Source organism: Mytilus galloprovincialis, chromosome 13 (genome assembly GCF_965363235.1).
Source record: "Mytilus galloprovincialis chromosome 13, xbMytGall1.hap1.1, whole genome shotgun sequence".
NCBI lineage: Eukaryota > Metazoa > Mollusca > Bivalvia > Mytilida > Mytilidae > Mytilus > Mytilus galloprovincialis.
In genome coordinates this window covers 70495765-70513590 of record NC_134850.1, presented here as the reverse complement: position 1 = coordinate 70513590, position 17826 = coordinate 70495765, and the positions used below count along the sequence as shown (strand labels likewise).

At 31.5% G+C, this 17826-nt stretch overlaps 1 protein-coding gene and 1 long non-coding RNA gene across 3 annotated transcripts in view; both read right to left on the bottom strand.

The window, feature by feature from the left end:
• Window positions 1-17826, bottom strand: part of LOC143057332 (integrator complex subunit 11-like) — a 28945-nt gene that overhangs the window by 1450 nt on the left and 9669 nt on the right. For both annotated transcript variants that reach the window (XM_076230632.1, XM_076230633.1), the window contains 11 exons: window positions 17213-17329; window positions 15915-16013; window positions 14407-14580; window positions 13628-13747; window positions 8000-8095; window positions 7361-7483; window positions 6865-6954; window positions 6312-6474; window positions 5609-5719; window positions 883-947; window positions 286-428 (listed from right to left, as the gene is read on the bottom strand). In XM_076230632.1, the coding sequence (XP_076086747.1) occupies window positions 286-428; window positions 883-947; window positions 5609-5719; window positions 6312-6474; window positions 6865-6954; window positions 7361-7483; window positions 8000-8095; window positions 13628-13747; window positions 14407-14580; window positions 15915-16013; window positions 17213-17329 (1301 nt within the window). The remainder of the gene's footprint in view (window positions 1-285; window positions 429-882; window positions 948-5608; window positions 5720-6311; window positions 6475-6864; window positions 6955-7360; window positions 7484-7999; window positions 8096-13627; window positions 13748-14406; window positions 14581-15914; window positions 16014-17212; window positions 17330-17826) is intronic.
• On the bottom strand, window positions 3146-4679 carry LOC143057333 (uncharacterized). The gene is made up of 2 exons (XR_012972709.1): window positions 4187-4679; window positions 3146-3856 (listed from the first exon to the last, which is right to left on the bottom strand). It is a non-coding gene; the product is annotated as an uncharacterized LOC143057333 (long non-coding RNA).

The window sequence follows — 17826 nt, the reverse complement described above, 5'->3', positions numbered from 1 at the left end:
TTGCACAAGGACGTATATATTGTTAGTTATACGTCCTTGAGTTGCATAAGGTTGATTTCTGTCCAATGCATCTCAAAAAGAGCTAGAACAAAAAATTAATGCAAAACAAAAAATATTAATAAAATTTAAGAAATTTTACTTTAATATAGATGCTATAGATTTAGTTTTGGAAAATTGTTAGCTTTTTTGAGTAACATTTTTTTGTATTAAACATTGTTAAAATGAAGAAAACAAAAGATAGTAAAACTCCTGTAAATTGATAATTAAGACAGTTATATTTCTTACGTTTTAACAAGTTGGTATATTCTATCTGCTGTTTGAGTTGTCTGTCCTTCCTCCTCTAACATGACTGTCGATGTAAACCTGAGATTGTGTTCCTCTAAACCCAAATCCTTCAAGGCTAATCCTGGATCAACCAATTGAAGTTTCTGAAAGGAAAAAGTCAAATTTGTAAACCATTTTTTTATAATTTAATATGATTTTTTTTATAAAACATCTCATTAGATAAATTCAGTCAATTTTTTTTCCTACTAAAAATTCTTATTCTTCAAAAAATAATTATAGTTAAGTCTGCTTTTTAAAAGTCATGTCTATTTAAAAACCTGTCAAGTCACCTTAGTCCTGTCCCACTGTTGTAATATCTACACATGTTGAACCTCAATACATAAGTTCAGTTTTATCTGGTCCCGAAAGTGACTTTTATACAGGTTTGATTGTATCTCAATATTATGGAAATACGTCCATCTTGATTTTCCCGTAATTTTGATGTACTTTTAAGTAAATATATAACAGATCTTTTGTAAATACATATTAGCAATACACATATACAAATGTAAACAGAAGCAGAAGATGTCCTAAATATTGACATTAACTAATACATACTGTTCCCTTCATTACTAAGGCACCATGGAATGTCTTTGGTCTCTTTGGATCTGGTGGTAAAGACCCTAAAGGATCACAATATATATACATTAAAATGACAGAATATCAAAAGAAAAGAGTATTTCTTAACATTCTTTCGTGGAAAAGATATTCACTTTTGAAAATATTTATGTTTGATATTTTGTATGTTGGTGCTTAAACCACTTTAATCACCAATGGTTATAACATGGTAATCAGAATTTATTTGCTTAGGAAACAAGAGTATGATCATGAGTCAAACACAGTTGTTCCTGAGCAGGGTTTGAACTCACAACATGAGAGTTTACAGGCTCATGATCAAGATTGTATACCACCATCATGACCATGCAAAAACATTTATTTGATTATTTCCTATATCTGTTCAGACTTCTTTCTTAAATAATGACAACAGAATCAAGTTGTAATAGAAGTGCATTCCCACCTCTAAAACAATCAATTCTCTAAAATCCTTGCCAAATTATTTATAAAGAATTATTCACACTAAGTTATAAATATATCTAGCATTTTATCTTCAATGGAAACTTGTATTTAGAAAATCTGAACATTTGTTCAAATTTATTTCTAATATATTGGCATAATTGTGAATGTTAAATCAAAGCGCGAAAGCGCTGTAAAGGCAGTTAATTACAGGTTGTGTGTATTTCTAGTCCAGTTATATCATTATCTTCCATAGAACAGAGGTGGTTTGTAGTATTTAAGATTTAGAGTTCTCTTGTACCTAGTTCACCTATATCTATAGTCTACTGTTTACAGTATATTTTCTGTACCTCGCCATGAAATGCATTTTTAAGACATAAGAACTTTTCCTTTTTAATGTAAATAACTATTTTTAATTATTGATTATATACATATATTCAATTACTCCTATCCTATGAAAAATAATTCACAGAGATTGACTAGTCTCCGTTCTGTGTGTATTGCTAGAACATCAAGTAACATAACGGTTAATGTACATAGTAACATGTCAACTCTTTTGAAGACAGAACTTTTTTAAAATTCTCCCTCCAAGCAAAATTATTTTTCAGTATAAACATGATAAAGTTATCTACCTGTATTAATGACCTGGAGACTCTCAAGAGCCTGTGTCGCTCACCTTGGACGGTCTATATGCATATTAAAGAACAAACACATATAAAATGACAAAATTGTGTTTTTGATGATGGGGATGTGTTTGTAGATCTTTCTTTACTGAACATTCTTGGTGCTACAATTATCTCTATCTATAATAAACATGGCCCAGTATTTACAGTTGAAAATATTTTTTAAAAATTAACAAAAAATACAAAAATTTATGAAAATTGTTAAAAATTGACTATAAAGGGCAATAACTCTTTAAGGGGTCAACTTAAAATTTTGGTCATATTGACTTATTTGTAGATCTTACTTTGCAGAACATTATTGCTGTTTACAGTTTATCTCTATCTATAATAATATTTAAGATAATAACCAAACTCTGCAAAATTTCCTTCAAATTACTAATTTGGGGGCAGCAATCCATCAACGGGTTGTCAGATTTGTCTGAAAATTCCTGGGCAGATAGATCTTCACTGAAGAGACAATTTCACCTATGTCAGATTTGCTCTAAATGCTTTGGTTTCAGAGTTATAAGCCAAAATCTACATTTTACCTGTATGTTCTATTTTTGGCCATAGTGGCCATCTCGGTTGGTTGACCGGGTCTAACCACACATTTTTAAAATTAGATACCGCAATGATGATTTTGGCTAAGTTTTGTTAAATTTGGCACAGTAGTTTCAGAGAAGATTTTTTGTAAAAGTTTATGGACGACGAAACCAAGTGATGAGTCAGGTCAGGTGAGCTAAAAAGGAGTTTTTAATCAAGGTAACAATGACATCTGGTGGCCATAAAAGCTGTCTCATTAGCATTTTAACCACTTCCCATATTTGCTTTTAAGACAATAGAAGAAAATTATTCAATGCAAAAACAAAACTTACTTGTAAATATGAAATTCTCTTTACAGTATGAGTTTTTCTCATTGTTGGAGATTGTACAGTAGTACAGTCCTGTAACTGCTTATACCCATTTCTTATCCCCTTTAGTTTGATAAACTCACAGAATATCATATATTTACATTGTGCCACATCTCCTTATTTTTATATGCATTACAATAACATGAACAATTGTAATTCAAATCTATATATCAAAGAAAAATGAATTTCACTACTTTCATTCATGCATCCTTTGGAAAAATATAAGTTCTAAAATGACACAATATATGTTTATTTATATAAAAATAATATTTAGTTTTCGACTCTTAACAGGTATAAACAAGAATGTGTCCCCAGTACACGAATGCCCCACTCGCACTATCATTTTCCATGTTCAGTGGACCGTGACATTGGGGTAAAAACTCTAATTTGGCATTAAAATTCAAAAGATCATATCATAGGGAACATGTGTACCAAGTTTGAAGTCGATTGGACTTCAACTTCATCAAAAACTACCTTGACCAAAAACTTTAACCTGAAGAGGGACAGACGGACGGACGAACGGACGAACAGACGAAAGGACGCACAGACCAGAAAACATAATGCCCCCCTACTATCGTAGGTGGGGCATAAAAATGCACAGCTGTGTCATGATTTGTGAAATCTGTGCTGAAAACATAGGCATTTATGGTGTTTGAGTAATTCCATCTGTGAAGCTCAACATTAGCTCGTCTGTTGGTGGTGGACAGTTATAAATCTTTCCTGCAGGATGAATGTACATCTGTTCAGGAAAACCAATTTCACAAATCAAAACTTTCCTCTAGATTTCTCCTACAATATTCATCCAGTTTAGTTCTTTTGGTTTAACGGGACACCGTCCTGATTTTTAATTTTGTAAACCATTCAGTCTCTTGCTTACAAATGGTGCATGAAAATAGGATGGGAATGCATGGCAGTAGACAAGTCTCTATAAAGTGGGTATGTGCCCTGAAAAAAGTTTTATAACATTAGCTATTTTTCAAGAAAGCCCGAGGCATAGCTCATGAATTCTTGTCATTACAAACTTAATTTACATAATTACTGCTAAAATAATTATCAGTTTAATATATCTCTTGTAGAAAAACCATACAATTGTAGTATTAACCAAAAAATGTCAAACAGATGATATTGAATCGTAATCCCAAAAGTTATGACGTCTTGAATTCACCCCCCTTTTTATTCTAAAACGATAATTGCGGTTGCAAACAGACTTTGGTTTACTTGCATGGCGATTATATAAATAACAGTATATATTTCTTAAAGAAAATAAAGTTTTACCATGAATAGTTTCCTGAACGTAGTCGTTTTCAGTAAAATGTGCCTTGCAAACAACAGCTGATTGATATGGGTTCTACGATTGCATCGCACATGACAATCTACGTTTGAGCCATGGCGTTGATCCAACTTTTCCTTCTTATTAAGTCATTTAGAAATGCAAGTCCTCCTCTTAAATGACACTCAGGTACACACCAACAAGGACTAGGCATCGTTAATTGTGTGATTGTTTTGCAGTGCAAAAACGGAAGTTAAGGACGGAACTGACTGGTCTCACTAATAAGAGACAAAAAGAATTTTAGAGACAAACAGCGACAAGAAGTTTAATTTAGTGACGAAGCGACAATAACTAACAAGGGACAAGCGAATCGTAATTCTCTCACGAGGCTATTCTCATTTGATGTGATAGGGTGAAGCTACACCTATCAAATATGTCCCTATGAAAAAGAAGAATTTCACTGTTAGAAAGGAAATGATATTGCATGGTTTTGATTCAATAAATGTCATAAATTCTTTAAAAGGAAATTGAATTTTTTTTGTTTTGATGGCCAATTTTTAGCGTGTGCATAAAATATATTTTTTTTTATATCTTATAAAAACTAATCCCTTTCTTCTTAATAAAAACATATTTTTATCTATCAATGTACAGTAATATAAAAAATGTTTTATAACCGCCCCTATAATAAAAAATAATGCATGTTTTTTTAATATCTATGGGGAATAAGTTGTTGCAATGACATTTTTTTTATTTATGTATAGTCGCTATAGAGTCTTCTTGACGCTTCTTCTCGCTAAATTAATTATATTGTCGCTTCTTATCGCTATTTTAATTTTATTGTCGCTTCTTATCACTTTTTGACGCTTCTTGTCTTTAATTAGTGGAACCCTATTCAGGAACGATAATTTCATATTTTACATAACTGAGACCGAAATAACTATAACGTCATACGGCTTCACGTACAGAAATACTTTAAATTGTATATTATGCAATATAATTCACGGTCAGTCGACTTTTAATTATAATATCATGTTATATCAACGAGTGAAATGATTTTAAAATATCTTTAGATCGCAAATAGTACTCGAAATTGAACGGACCTCTTTCCACACGGAATTCGAATAATGATAGTTTGTAATCAGATTGACTGCTTATAATGCAAAAGACACATTAATAAACAGATTTTTAAAACGAACAATACACACTGATCGTTTCTTTATTTCCCAATGTAAATGAAAGGAACAAAAACCAATACATACCACAAAAAGTAGAGGAGAAATTTAAACATTTCCGGATCTATTTCTTGCAAAATGACCCCCAGCAAAGATTTGCGTAAGGAAAGATGAACCTCATGACTTGAAAGTCAGACCTTAAAGCACTGCCTTTAAAAAATGAGACTTTTCAAACTGTTAAAATTTATTAATTACCTAATTTTGAAGCCTCTCTTTTGAGTAAAGGTAAAGAAACATCTACTGGTATATTATGCTTGGTGTGAATGACTGCTGTTTCTCCATTGGCTGGTTTAAAACAATCAATACCTACAATAACAAAGTTATTACATGATTGTATGAGTTCATATTCAGGTTGTTAAATCATATATTATACAGACTCATGTTGTTAAACATTATCAAAGGGTGACAATATAATTGATTGATTGATTGATTTTTGGTGTGTAATGCCACTTTCAGCACTATTGGCTATTCAGTAAACCACTTTTTATTGGCAGATCAAGCAGTAGTGCCTGGAGAGAACCACCAACGTTTGGTAAGAAAACTGGAAAACCAAGTCAATTATCATTAACGTGGAACACATACTTCTACCATGTGCAAATTACTCACTACACCTGTGTAAAATGTTCATACAATAAATTTGAACAATCTACACCAGAAACAGCCTGTACCAGACGAGGACTATGCATGACAGTTGTCATCCATTCATTTGATGTGTTTGAGCTTTTGATTTTGCCATTCAATTATAAGGGACGTTCAGTTTTGAATTTTCCTTAAGAGTTTGGTCAGTTTGGTGTTTTTGTTATTTTATTTTATGATGTAAACAGACTGTTTGATAAAGTAGAAAGTTCACACAATAAATGTACACACCAAATGTAGACAGACCATAATGAGTTCTTACCAAACTGGTGCTGGATCTTGCTTTTTAAGAATTCCATTTTCTCCCCCTCTCCATGAACCAGCATGACATTTTTTGGTTCACACCATGATATCAGCTGCATTATACCTTTAGCATCTGCATGTGCGCTAAAGGACATGTACTGGACACTCAACTTTACTTCTAACTAAAAACAAAAACAAATTAACAACCTGTATCCATACATTTTCATATTCTAAGGTATTTGGAATTTATAGCACATTAAAATGTAAAAGTCAATAGTTGACAAAACGGTTTATGTCCCCATAGACCCAGCTATTTATTTTTCTCTCTTGAATTGCTTTAATTTATAGCTTACTGTACATTATGGGTTATATTTATTGACGGAGGTTATACAGTTCCCTAATATGTGGTTACATCTACATCATGTGGTCTCTGGTGTATACATGAAGTTGTCTCCTTGATAAAAATTATAACAGAAAAGGTGATGACAATGCTAAGGAAAATGTTCAAGAGTTTTTTATACACTACTCCTTGGTCAGGTTGGAAAGTATAACAAGTATTGTAGAGTACTTACAGTTTGTTTATTTTCCATTTCCAATCTCTTAGCACCATTTAAAATCTTATGGCCCACAGTTCCTGCTACACAATATCCTGGCATTATAATCTAAATCAAATTCAAATTAAAAATTATTATGATCAATTGATTAAATGATAGCAATTTAACACCACTTCCACCAGTAATGAATGTTTTTAAGCAGAACCAATCAAGTTACCAGTACTATATATCACTGATATCTCCCAATCTCCACTTTTCAACTTACTCGAATGAGATCTTGTTTTAAATAAGTGACAACAATATGGAATTTAGAATTTATTTTATAAGAATCTGTACCTCCATAGAAACTCTAAACAGAAATCTGGTCACTAAAGAGGAGTAGTGGTTACAAAGTGCAGAGTTGGGCAGGTTGAAGTAAAATTCCCTTCAAACCCACCTCAACCTCCTGTAAAACGCTGGTGCTGATATTGATATTATAATAAATTAATGAACTTTTTCTGTCTACAGATCTTACCATATTGTTAGGGTTTGGAGCCCATTTTTTAAATACTTGTAGAGAAAGGCCAGCATGCAACATTCCAGGAGTGGCAAATACTACCATTGGTCCTGGGTTCTCTATGTAGGCCCTGTCAAATGGCTGAAAAAAAGAGAAAGCCTAGTAAGAAAGATCATCATTAAGTTACACAATCCAAACTGAACTTATCACCAAAACATGAGACAAAAATGAAGAAGTAAAGTATGAAAACTCTGTAACAGATAATTAAAATCATGTAAAACAAATTGTGGGGATAATTTGAAGTGTGTTGTTGTTTTTCTGTCTCACTCATGTGCTCCCCTTGTCTCAGTGATGTGTTCCTTATGTCTGAGTAACATGTTCACCAGGTCTCAATGTGTTCCCCACATCACCTTCTACTACCAGCATACATGCCCTCCTTATCAGTCTTGAATGTGAAAACCAATGACTTATGTTTCTTATGTAAGGTATTCTGATACTGGTAACATGATGACATCATCAGCTAAAGTTCATAATTTGTTTCTAAAAGAGCATTATCAACAATTTTAAACATCTTATTGTCTCCTAACTCCAATCTTCCATTTATTTAGAATTAGAAATAGATATAATCTTCAATGCTTTGTAATAATTGTAATTTACCTTAATGTGTTTAAATTCAAACATATTTCTGTGTACAAATGTCTTCTTGATCTTCTGGCTTGTCCATGTAATGAACAGCTTGTAATAATGATTTGCCTAGAAAATACAAAATTTACAAAATTTCTTTCATTCAAAAAAAGTTTTCATTTCGCTTATTCCCAATTTGCCTTAATTAGTAGATTAATACCTCACTCAAAATTTTACAACATTGTTTTACAGTGATTCTGTTTCAAAAATGTATTCTTTCAAATGTAAGGTTGTTTGATTTTTGTTTGTTTTCTTGCTTTTTTCTAATCAAAGTTTAATGAAGATTGGCATTTATAAAACATTCAAACCAACAGATGTTTGCACCTGTCCTAAGTCCTAAGCTTTTCTTGTTTATCATTCTTTATATAGATTAGACTGTTGGTTTTTCTGTTTGAATGATTTACACTTGTCATTTTTTTCTTCATAGACTGCTGTTTGGTATTAGCCAAGTCTCCATGTTGAAAGTGTACTTTGACCTATAATGGTTTACTTTTACAGATTCAATAGTTTATTAAAGTCTCACCACATACACACAAGTATAAACACAATATAATATCAAGTACACAATATAAAAATTTAGAATGCATGTGCCATTCTTAAAAGAACTATGAGAGACTGTTATATACAATTATAAAACAACAGAATTAAAACATAGTTTTGTTATTTACACAAAACATAAAAGTGCAATATCACCATGCACATTCAAGGATAAAACTTGATACATGTACATAAAAAAATAACAATGCCTTGGATGGAAAGTTGTCTTATTGGCACTCATACCACATCTTCTCAAGTTCATGAAATTGAAAACTTATTCCTATAGAGTAAACGTCCTTTGTATTCAACAGCCAAATCAAAAGTGAGAAGCTGGCAGCCTGCAATTGTAATCTGAGAACCTAATCCCTGATATCAGACAGACCAAATTAGGCATGACCTTTGACCTTATAATGGAATCGACTGCCCCATCTCATGGAAGAAACCATCCCGTCTGAATAAACAACACTTATACTCTGCATAAGTTACAACTTATACTTTCGTCCTGGAGGAAAATGACAGCTTATGTAATATTGACAGACGGATGCCTAGTGATGACTTAAGACCTACATGACATGTAAGCACATAAGGAACGACGAATGCCAAGTGACGCCCCTAACACATTCTATGTGATCCTGGATACTACTGTGCCTCATGATTACCTCCAGACCTTCAACTTAGTTTGAAGATTCTATAAGATAGTTCATCTCAAGTTTCTCAAGACATAATGTACAAAACAAATACTTTTGTAATACAAGTCACTGAGGACACTTTTAGTATTGAGGATTTTTTTATATTTTTATTTACTTATTATATAATATGTGTATCATGTTTATGTGTTATTGACAATACTTATCTTATTGATAAGGATACAGAAAATGATGATCTTGTAACATATGGATTTAACAAATGCAAAGGTCTTAAGATATGTTCCCACAATGTTAATAGATTGGAATGCAAGTTTGATGAGATTAGATACAATCTAATGTCCACTCCAAATCCCCCAGATATAATTGGTTACTGTGAAACTTTTTTGGGTAAAAATACTTCTGATAGAGAAATAGATATACCTGGATATATTTTACAAAGGAAAGATAGATTGACCGATGGTGGGGGTGGCTGGGCTGTCTATTTAACAGAAACCACCTCCTTTTCTAGAAAAAATGATTTTGAAATAAGTAATATTGAAACTATGTGGTTTGAAGTAAAACCCAGCTATAAGAAATCTTTTTTATTGTGCTTTGTTTATAGGCCACCCAAGTCACTAATTGGTTGGATAGATAAGTTTGAGGATGAGATTAAGATTGCAATGAAATATCATTCAGACGTAATTCTTATGGGAGATTTTAACATAAATTGTTTACAACCCAATAAAATACCACAAAGATGGTTAACTGCTCTAGAAACTTATAACTTTCAACAGGTAATTAAGGAACCAACTAGAGTAACAAATGAATCAAAAACTTTGATTGACCATATATATGTCACCAGTTTAAGCATGGTTAAAGAGGCTCATGTTTCTAAATATTCTATTAGTGATCACTATCCAATATGTATGACAAGACAAGAGAAATTGTGTGATAAAAAACATTCTCATTCAACAATCACTTATAGAAATTTTAAGACTTTTAATGAGCAAAATTATTTAAAAGATTTAAAAAGTGCACCTTTTCAACATATTGAATTTGAAAATGACCCATCTGTTTGTATTGAAATGTGGTACAACATTTTTAATAACATTTTAAATAAACATGCCCCAATTGTGAAAAAGAGGGTAAAAAAAGACAGACAGCCTGAATGGTACAATAAAGAAATCTCATATGCAAGAAAAATGAGAGATAAATATCACTCACTGGGAATGTGGACTGAATATAGATTCTGGAGAAACAGAACAAAATATATCATTGATACATCTAAACAGAAATATTATAATGATATGATAAAAGACTCAAAAGATTCTAAAACACTATGGAAATGTATTCACAGCCTAAATCCATCTAATCCATCAAAACCACATGAACTTATTACAACTGGAGACCATAAAACAACCGATCATAAAGAAATTGCTAATACGTTCAATAATTATTTCACCTCATGTGTTGAAAAATTAAGGCATAGTAGGGCACCAAGCAACTCAAATTTTAATACTCTGACAAACTATGTACAAAATGAAATTCTTGAAAAAAAGGCATAATAAATTCATCATTCCTCCAGTAAAAGTTTCAGAACTATTTGCTGAAATAACTAAACTAGATGTTAAGACATCTTCTGGTTCTGACAATATAGGTCCAAAGATTTTAAAACTTAGTGCTCCTTTCATAGCATCTTCCTTCACATACATTTTTAATCGAATGATTGATACTGGCCATGGTATTTATCCATCTGTTTTAAAAAATGCCAAAGTAGCTCCAATTTTCAAATCTGGTGAAAAAAATGTAGCTAGCAATTACAGACCAATATCTGTTTTGCCAACATTATCAAAATTAATTGAGAGACATGTATCTAAACATCTGTATAAATATTTGACAAAGTTTGATATTTTACACCCTTCCCAGTCTGGTTTTAGACCCAACCATTCATGTCAAACTGCCCTCATTAATATTATTGATAAATGGCTACATGAAATGAATAATGGAAATATCAATTTGGCAGTCCTCTTGGATTTTAAGAAAGCTTTTGATGTTGTTGATCATGAAATTCTATGTAAAAAATTTATGGCTTCCATAAAGATACTGTTGATTTTTTTAAATCATATTTGAGTGAAAGAACACAGCAAGTCCATATAAATAATCAGTTTTCTGATAAAAAGTTTATATATTTTGGTGTTCCACAGGGCTCAATACTTGGTCCCATTTTGTTTGTTTTGTTCATAAATGATCTTCCATTACACATCAAAAACTGCCATACAGACCTGTATGCTGATGACACAACTATGCATACATCAGGAAAGACTATTGGTGATATGCAATTAAAAGTACAAGATGATCTCCAATGTGTTGAAAAATGGTGTCATGAAAATAGCATGTTCATAAATTCGGATAAGACAAAATGTATGGTTATAGGTACAAGACAAAGGCTGCGTTTAAATCAAGCAGAACCAGTTCTAACTATTGAGAATAATATTCTTCAAAAATCATCAATTGAAAAACTTTTAGGTGTTAGAATTGACTCTAATCTGTCCTGGACAGGCCATATTAATTACTTATGTTCATCAATTTTATCTAGACTTTTTTTACTCTCTAAAATCAAGAAATTTCTAAATATTGATCTAAGAAAATTATTTTATAATGGTTATATTCTCCCACTGATAGATTATTGTTGTATTATTTGGAGTGGTTGTGCTAAAAATGAGCTAGTCAAAATAATAAAATTGCAGAAAAGGGCTGCAAGACTTATTTTATATGCTGATCCACTTTCATCTTCAGCTCCACTGTTTAAACAGCTTGGATGGATGACAGTAGAGAACAGAATCTCATACCACAAATCAGTTTTGATGCATAAATGCCTTAAGAATGAAGCCCCTGTATATCTCACTGAAAAATTTAAAGAAATGCCAGAAATAAACCAATATTGTTTGAGAAATGCCTCTTGCAAAAATTTACAAGTTCCAAAAGCCAAAACAGAGCTTTATAAGAAATCTTTTATATATTCGGGATCTATTTTATGGAATAACTTACCAATATCCCTGAAAAAATCAACCTCAAGTACAAGTTCATTCAAAAAAGATTTAAAAAATTACTTGATGGAACATTAAGAAGCTGTGCGTTTTTTATATGCATAATAATTTTCACACACTTACTCAAACTTATGATATTGTTGATGTCAATACTATACATGTCATATATGAATTTGTAATTTTTTCCTGTTTTGAAAATTGTATATTTCATAACAATTTTTTATTTCATTATTCATGTACATGTATGTGTGTCTGTTTGATATTTTGTAATTGTTTGTTATATTTCATTGTATTTCATGAGGGCCTCAGGGAAGATTAGCTTTATAGCTAACTGTGTAACCCTCTTTAAATAAAGAATTATTATTATTATTATTATTATCTTCTTACATCTAATTAATGGTATATATAACTCAATCTGCATATCAAGCTTGAAAATATCAATAAACAAAACCATGATGACAGAAACAACATTTGTGCATAAACCAAATTGAGATTTATTTTTATTTGTACTAAAAACAATATGTTTCATGATGCCTATTTTATTTTTTGTAACATAGTTTTAGGGGTGAGTACTGTAAAGTTGAAAAACGAAATTAGGTCTATAAATTGCTGCTGATACCTAACCTTTGACCAAATGACCTCCATGACCTCTAAATCAAAAGGAATCATTTAATCCAAAAGCACTTTATCCAGTTAAAATTGGCAGATATCTCAATTAGTGGAATAATATAAAGTATAAGAAAAACATACAATGTTTAGGAGATCCTTGGGCATTCACAAACATCTTTATCCCTGCCAAATTAATATGTGTCTGTCCCAAGTCAGGAGCTTGTAATTCAGTGGTTGTAGTTGCTTCATGTCTCTGATATCTGTTTATTGTTTTTTTGTACTGTTATCAGTTTGGCCATAGTTTTTTTTTATTTTTAATTTGTTTCATATTTTTTATATCAACAAGGTCTTTCATAGATGACCATATGTTGTGAGTTTTTCTCACTGTTGAAGCCTATGGTGACCTATTATTACTGATATCCCCTTATTTCAATAATGAAAACAGTTCAGGAAAAGCACTTATAAAACTCTCTATATTAAACGTATGTTTAGTGATTTTCTAGTACATGTAACTGTAAAAATATTGAATGTTAGAATTCAATGAAAATTTTAAAAATATCTACTTATGTGAAAAAAAGAACATATCATATGTTGTCTACATATTTTATGTTTTTTTTTCACATTTTGTGAGTCTGCTTTTGTAACCTGGTAACAGACAATGTAAAATTGAGAATGGAAATGGGGAATGTGTCAAAGAGACAACAAATCGACCAAAGAGCAAAAAGCAGCAAAAGGCCAATAATGGGTCTTCAATACAGCGAGAAAATAATATAATAACATACCTTTTCTGTCAAACCCAATGAGAAATAAATAGGTACTTTTAAGTTCATTCTTTCCCAGTAACTCTCTAGCAATATACATAACTCTTGAGCTCTCCCTAACGCAAATACTGGAATTAAAACCTGGAAATAGAACACATTCAGGATGACAAACTAAACATGCTTTACATAGATAATCTTTTTAGTATACATTTCAATATTTTTGATATTATTTTCCTGATATTTATCACATGATGTTTCATCATAATGTTGGTGGTGCATGATTGTTTATTTATAGAGTTGGACATTAGGCAAGCTTGGCTTTATTGTGGTAGTACCTGGAGGGAAACACTGACCAGTGGCAGAAAACTGTCAATTAAGATAGGGGTCAAACATAAATGCCTTGATCCTGAGCAAGACTTGAATGCCCAACCTTAGACTTATTGGCAAGTGATACAGAAGATGAACTACTTAGACCACTTAGCTATGGAGGCCCCAGAGCAGTTATAACATACTACAAAAATTTCGGAGATATACCATCCACATCGATTGTTATGCTTTGGAGTTTGTTGCATTTTTAATATTATTCAATTCATACAAATAATGTTATTTCATTAGATGAAAGATGAATTATAATTATGATTCTGTCAGTTTTGTCGATTTGTATGAAAATAACCCATTTGTATATATGCTCATATGTTGTATAAATTTTCAAAAAAACTAAATTCAAATCTATATTGAAAACTTTCTTTTCAAATCAGCAGAAATTTTCCCAATTCAATCTATAAATATCTTAAGAATACCTTTCCTCCTTTTTCTACGCAAGAATGTACTTTCTTTAGGAAATCTCTCTCTCGACATCGCTTTGAATCTCGTATTGTTGTAGCATAGGTAGATTCTGTGATCAGTAAATCTGGACGACATTTATCAATCCAGGCAGCACCAAGGTGTCGATCTGGGGTCATATTGTAATCACCCTGAAATCAGAAAAATGTACTATATCAAAGATTAAATTTCAAGGAGAAAATGAAAGTAACATTTTTTTTACACTTAAGGTATCTATAATTCTGTCATTTTTAACCAAATAAAATTGTGTGCTAGCTTGATCAGTATTTTTTTAATTCTCTTGTAAAAACAATGACCAACAAATTAAAACAAGATTACACATACAGACATTAAACACATTTATTCTAAAAACAGTTGTTGGCATGACACGGGTTATGTTCTTCTCATATATGTTATGATGGTATGATACTAAACCCCTAACGGGAAGGATTGTGCCTGATGTTCATATGATGAAATCATAATCTTTCAGCCAGTTTAATTGAAGTCTGGAGCTGGCATGTCAGTTAACTGCTAGTAGTCTGTTGTTATTTATGTATTATTGTCATTTTGTTTATTTTCTTTGGTTACATCTTCTTACATCAGACTCGGACTTCTCTTGAACTGAATTTTAATGTGCGTATTGTTATGCGTTTACTTTTCTACATTGGTTAGAGGTATAGGGGGAGGGTTGAGATCTCACAAACATGTTTAACCCCGCCGCATTTTTGCGCCTGTCCCAAGTCAGGAGCCTCTGGCCTTTGTTAGTCTTGTATTATTTTAATTTTAGTTTCTTGTGTACAATTTGGAAATTAGTTTGGGGTTCATTATCACTGGACTTGTATATATTTGTTTAGGGGCCAGGTGAAGGACGCCTCCGGGTGCGGGAATTTCTCGCTACATTGAAGACCCTCTGCTGTTGTTTTTTATTTGGTCGGGTTGTTGTCTCTTTGACACATTCCCCATTTCCATTCTCAATTTTATGTCTTGTCAGCTTTTTCTTATCATGATTGAATTGATATTTAAAAGTTTTAAAGATAAAGGTTTTACTACAAGGATCAGATAAAGTTAACATTTTCAATGAAATTTTAAATGAGGTAAATGTCATATCAATCTTGCCAGAAAGAATTGTTAGAGTGATGTATTTCTCTTAGAAGAAATTGAAAGGTCCGCTATTGTCTTTATTCAATAGAACAATAGAACTAACAAAAGTTTAAATACCTTGACCAAGAGGAGACGACTCTACAGAAATTATTTGGTTATCAATATACTTTGAGATAAAATATTCCCTGTACTGCCTTGGTTAACCTACACTTTTATTGCTGTTCTTCATTCCAATGTCATAGTGAGAACTTCAAGGTCAACCCCTATACTTACTGTATATACCATGGACTGTTGACCAACTCTCACTTGGAACATTGCTGCCCCTAAAACATGTCCTGTGTAACAAGGTCATAGTGAGAACTTCAAGGTCAACTCTTATACTTACTGTATATACCATGGACTGTTGACCAACTCTCACTTGGAACATTGCTGCCCCTAAAACATGTCCTGCATAATATGCTTTTATTTCTAATTCATCATCAACCTTCAAGAATGAAAAAGATAAGCACAAGAATTAATCCTGGATTTTAAAAGTCTTTTATTTTAGTATTCAATAAATAAGAAGATGTGAACAGGCAATTTTCAGGGCAAGATCAAATTTTTTCAGAACATTTATTTGATTCTCAATCTTTTCCAGTTTTTTTTGGTTATGTTGTTTCTAATATGAGGCAGAGTGAAATTTTTTTGTTATATTTCAGATTTCTCTTCCTTAGTCATATTAGTAAGAAGCATCAAAACAGTTCAAATGGAAATAATACCAATCTTATTCCTATTATTCAATACTTTTTGAGTTATAAAATATACAAAGTTTGGGGACACTGAATGCTCCTTTATAATACTAAGAAAAAACTGAAACGTGTAAATACTGAATAAGTAGAATTTCCTATATTTAGATCTTCTTCTAGATATCAAACATTTTCCTACTGTTAATTCAATAATCCTTTTTTTCAAAAACGAAAGCTTATTCAAAAAGAATTAAGGTGTGTATATTATTAGGTCTTTTCACTTTTCTGTGAAAAGACCTATTAAACTATTGATTTTTGTCTTCCTCTGCCAAACCCTTTTCTCGCAGGATAAAGTTGTATCCCAAGATGTCGCTTAGATGTTTTGACTATTATATCAGTTATTGCGCCTATGAAACACATCTTGTTTAGCTAGACTTTTTTATTGTTAGAGTTATCTCCCCATGCACTGTTTTACTTATTAATGTATCTCCTCCGTAACCAAAAAAGATAACAACAAAATTCTTTTTCATATTTGTTTGTTACATCCTCTGGAACTTTTGGCTCATTTGGAAGCAATGTGGTGTAATTTGATCTACCTTTACCAAATGAATTTGTCATTATATTTGCAACTCATATGATAATCTGTATATACCTAGTCTGATTGGAGTTGGATTATTCTAATTTTTAGAATCAGTATGAAAAACCCATTCATATGAGACTGGAAGTGACATTTTTGAAAGCAGATATCTGCAATTATCTCCCTTATTTCACAAAACAGAAAATAGACCTCATATATTTATTTAATTAGTATGTAGAAACATACCAATGAAAGCCAAAACTAACTTTGAGTAAACCAGAAGTAGCTTATATCAATTATTTAGAAATTTTACATGGTAAGTAAGACCTTAAGAGAACAATTGGTTTTTAATTATCTCTTTTTTTCCACTACATGTATTACCTTAATAACTTCGTGTAGGTTGACAGCTACAGTCTTTTTCATACACTGTTTTATCATTTCTGACGTGAAGAAATTAGTTTCTCCTTTTCTCTCTACAGTTATTTTCCTGTAGTCTTCCTAAAAAAATTTTAAAAAAACATGAAAAAAGTGGTCTTTTTACATTTTAAAATTTTGGTGACAAAATGAAAAATAAGAAGAAGAAGAGGTATGATTTCCAATGAGACAAGTATCAACCAGTGACCAAATAAAATATAAGTTAGCAAATATAGTTCACTGTATGGTCTACAAAGGCCAAATAAAAATTTATGTGTGGTTCCAGTTACATACTTTTAAAAAATAGGGTCGGTAGGTCGGCAAATTTTTTTTTTTTTTTTTTAATTTTTATTTTTGAATGTCAAAATCCGGAAAAAAATCGTGTGTTTACCGAAATTGTTTCAGGTATTATACACGCCCCAACCGGAAGTCCACCATTTTTACATGTGTTTGGTTGTAAAATAAACAGTCATGATACGTTTTTAGTTAATTTTGGTGCATTCTGTTATGAATTGTTGCATTTTAGCCATAACAGATAGATGACAGAAATCTATGAATTTAATTATTTTAATTCACAATCC